The sequence below is a fragment of the Urtica dioica genome, chromosome 10, assembly GCF_054948205.1.
Source record: "Urtica dioica subsp. dioica isolate 48M chromosome 10, U.dioica_male_clone48M_v1_H2, whole genome shotgun sequence".
NCBI lineage: Eukaryota > Viridiplantae > Streptophyta > Magnoliopsida > Rosales > Urticaceae > Urtica > Urtica dioica.
The window spans coordinates 21093727-21097280 of record NC_142765.1 but is presented as its reverse complement, the minus strand read 5'-3'; the positions used below and the strand labels follow the sequence as shown (position 1 = coordinate 21097280).

The following is a 3554-nucleotide window of genomic DNA, read 5'->3' as shown; positions in this document are numbered from 1 at the left end:
GCCTGTGTCTGCGCGGCCGCCCCTCTCGTCCTCGACACAACCGTGAGACACTAAACGACCTATTTTGAATCTCCATGGCCTCCTTCAACCTCTGCAAGAAAAAACTCTTTTTTGATTTTTTGTTGGTTGGGGACTTTGTCGGAGCGGTTGAACTACCGATGGTGATGGTGGGTTTCAGATAAAGTGATGAATTTTATTTTATTTGTTTTGTTATTTTTACTTATAGGACAAATCTTATCAAACCCCATTTTAATGGGGGCTTATGCTAAAATGACGATTTGAGTTTTTGATAGGGACGAGGGTAATTACGTAAATTTAGAAATTAATTCCATTCTTTTTACAACTTTTTAAAAGTGCATAAAACAAACAAAGAAAAAGAATGTATATTCTATTGCCATTCCTATTATCATTCTTTTTCATTTTTGCTACCAAACGTGCCCTTACATCTTGAGAAACCTACTCGCTCACGGATTAGAAATCCACCGTTCGCCCAAATTTTCTTATTCGGTTCTCGCTGGCTCTTCTTCCTTCTTCTTCTTTGAGCTTTCATCACTGGTTTAACATTATTGCTTTGTGTTTGTACTCTGGTTAGTTTTTATTTATTAGTCTACACATAAGGACCAAAAGATAACCTTTGAATTAGCTCATCACTAACCAAAAAGGCAAAAAGTATCCTCTGTTTTGTTTCCTTCCAATGAAGTAAAGATTGTTATGGGTTGCGATAATCAAGATTGAATTTTAAATTTTTGTTTTTTACTCGCCAACCGTGACATTGTATGTGATTTGAACAGTGTGAAAGGGCTTTTTCAAAGTGCTATTTGTATTCTTAGAGCTATTGGACAAGAGCAAAGGCGATTCATGCAAAGGCAAGAATGTCATTCCTGTAACTAAGGTGTGTAATTTCTTCGACATTTTCTTTATTTTTTGTTGTATAGGTTTTTATACGCTTTGTTACTGCTAATGTTTACAATCAAAATAAAATAAGGTTGTGATTCTCTGCCGGTTTCTGGTTCTTTCTCTGCTTATTATTTTAAAAACTTTTTGTTAATAATATGGGAGTAAAAACTTATTACTCTTGAACATTCTTTCTATATTGGGGTTTCTTATGGGTTTCGAGATAAATTACATGCATATTATTGGTCGAATATTTTCTTCAAGTGCATTTTTAGTATGATGTCCTGGGATTGTCAAGTAATAAAAAAATATTCAACAGCATCGTCCAATGTTTCGTCTATGTCGTTTAACTCTGACTGGTTCCTGGGATTAGAGCGACCTTGAATCACAGTTAAATAGTTTGATGTTTATTGTTCCATTTCGCCGGCTCATATACTGGTTTTCTTTTCTTAAGAAACTAGGAATTGAGTTGAAAGACCGAGATTTGATGTATTTGTAAGGAATTAGTGTAATCAATATGTGCTCATTACCCAATAGAGACTAATAAGTGCGCTTTTTCATGCCTTTGTTTGTGATTAATGTTTCTGTAACTCTGTTTAACTTTGTTTGTCATTGAATATTTAGAGTGCAAGAAAATAGTCTAGACTTCCTCTGAGATGGAGACTAAAGAAGATAGAATCAGCGGTCTACCGGGTCATGTTATGGATAAAATTCTGTCGTTTGTTCTGATCAAGGATGCAGTGAAAACAAGTGTGTTGTCGACCAAGTGGAGGTACAAATGGGAAACAGTTCCGAGTCTGGTGTTTAATAGACTGTCATTCCCAATCTCCGTCGATGGGAATGGCAACGAAATGGTTGATAAGCTTATCAGAGATATCGATCGTGTGCTCATCCTTCATTCGGGTCCGATACATAAGTTTGAGCTGTCGTGCGTGCAAAGTCTCCCGCGTTGTGAGATAGATAAATGGATTCGCCATGTATCAAAACACTCACTGCAAGATTTTTCACTCGAAAAATGGAACATGGAAACCTACCAGATGCCATCTTGCATGTTTTCTTGCCAAAACTTAACACGTTTGGTTTTATCCAATTGTTGTTATCCGAGACCGCCATCGACATTCAAGGGATTCAAACATTTGAAGACGCTCGATCTCGTGGATGTATCAGTGGCCCAAGATGTGCTTGAATGCCTTATTTCTGGCTCTGACGTACTCAGTAGGCTGACTTTGAGGGAGTTGTATTTGGACCAACTCAATATCGATGCACCAAATCTACACTTCTTTCACCTAGAAGGGAGGTTGTATGATATCAATCTACAATGTTCGAATCTGTCAGTCCTTGTCATTAGTGCTCACCATATTTGCGAGCATAGCAATTTTGGGAAGCTAATGGCTGGGATACCCAATATTCGACGGCTTACTATTCAAGGTGATACGACAGAGGTATAAAATAACTACTAATTTAGCTGTTCAAGCTTTTTTCCTTTTGAGTGGATTGTTTTTTTTCATTACTACAATGGTATTGTAGCGTGTCTAAATTTTTTCTTGTGTTAAATCCCCGGGGCTCTAGTATCTGTGTAATGGTGACATGCCAAGAAAACTTCCACAACCATGCCTGAACCTCTATTCTTTGACGATCGACATCAGCCTCGCTAAAGCATTATATTGCTTATTAAAAAGTGCCCCTAATCTTCAAGAATTAGTTTGCAACGTGAGTCTTTTTTTTTTCTTGATACCACAAATGGTCAGTGCTAATTGTCGATTTCTATAATGAAAACTAATTTTTCCTTCTTAAAAACATGTGCAGTGCCACTATTATACTGACCAGAATTCAAGTGCCTATTTTGGGGAACCTGATAGTTTGTTTTTTCCATTCGGACGGCTGAGGCGTGTCGAAATAAATTCCTTCTATGGGCTCAAAACTGAAATGGATTTAATCAAATTCCTACTCTCGAATGCACCTACTCTCGAGAGAGTGGCCGTCGAGGTTTGCAACATTGATGACAAACAAAAAAGGCTTGATATAGTGACGGAGGTATGCAGCTTCAAGCGCGCTTCACCTCAAGCTGAAGTTAATATCTCATATACGTAGGAGAAAAATCGACTAGCTTCATTATTATGTCGAAACATACCAAGTTAGAAGAGTTGGGATTTTCTGCTCATGTATGAGATCTGTCTCATCTCACCATCTTTTGCATAACTAGAGCCATATTGTTTTGATAATAACTCGCTGTAAGTGGTTTCCGTAGTACAAAGAAGGGAGGAGATGAGAGGGTGTGTTTTTGTTATGTGTGGTTTTGTATGAAAACTCTTTATTATGTGTGTCTTTGTTTGTTTTCTTTTTAGATTTTAGTATGGTTTTGTGTAAGAACTCTCTATTATAGGTGTGTTGGCTTGTAATTTTGTATTCCATTTAAAATTCTAAGTGTGAAAAATTGAAAACTGAATTTTTAAATTTATCTTTGTGTGTCCTAAATTCTAATTAAAAAGTTGTTCAAATATCTCGCGGAATACCCTGTTTTTTGCGGTATACAATGCGGAATGCGATTTATTACACGGTACGAGATATCCCGAACGTTCATTAAATACTGCGGAATATCACGGTATGAGATGAGATATTTCAAAATTCAAACTGTGGTACGATCGCAAGATATGAGATTT

General features: G+C 36.8%; 1 protein-coding gene across 1 annotated transcript; it reads left to right on the top strand.

Annotated features, from left to right (window-relative positions):
* The first annotated feature begins 396 nt into the window (after positions 1-396).
* On the top strand, positions 397-3340 carry LOC149383939 (F-box/FBD/LRR-repeat protein At1g13570-like). The gene is made up of 5 exons (XM_089628309.1): positions 397-587; positions 792-892; positions 1519-2336; positions 2464-2604; positions 2701-3340. The coding sequence occupies exons 3-5, from the start codon at positions 1551-1553 to the stop codon at positions 2983-2985; spliced, it is 1212 nt and encodes a 403-aa protein (XP_089484435.1). The 5' UTR covers positions 397-587; positions 792-892; positions 1519-1550; the 3' UTR covers positions 2986-3340.
* The last annotated feature ends 214 nt before the right edge of the window (positions 3341-3554 follow it).

Excerpts from the sequence above, each read along its gene's own strand:
- LOC149383939 (XM_089628309.1), top strand. The coding sequence starts at position 1,551 with ATGGAGACTAAAGAAGATAGAATCAGCGGTCTACCGGGTCATGTTATG. Across the intron at positions 2,337-2,463 it reads TTCAAGGTGATACGACAGAG|TATCTGTGTAATGGTGACAT; the intron begins GTATAAAATAAC and ends CCGGGGCTCTAG. Across the intron at positions 2,605-2,700 it reads TTCAAGAATTAGTTTGCAAC|TGCCACTATTATACTGACCA; the intron begins GTGAGTCTTTTT and ends AAACATGTGCAG.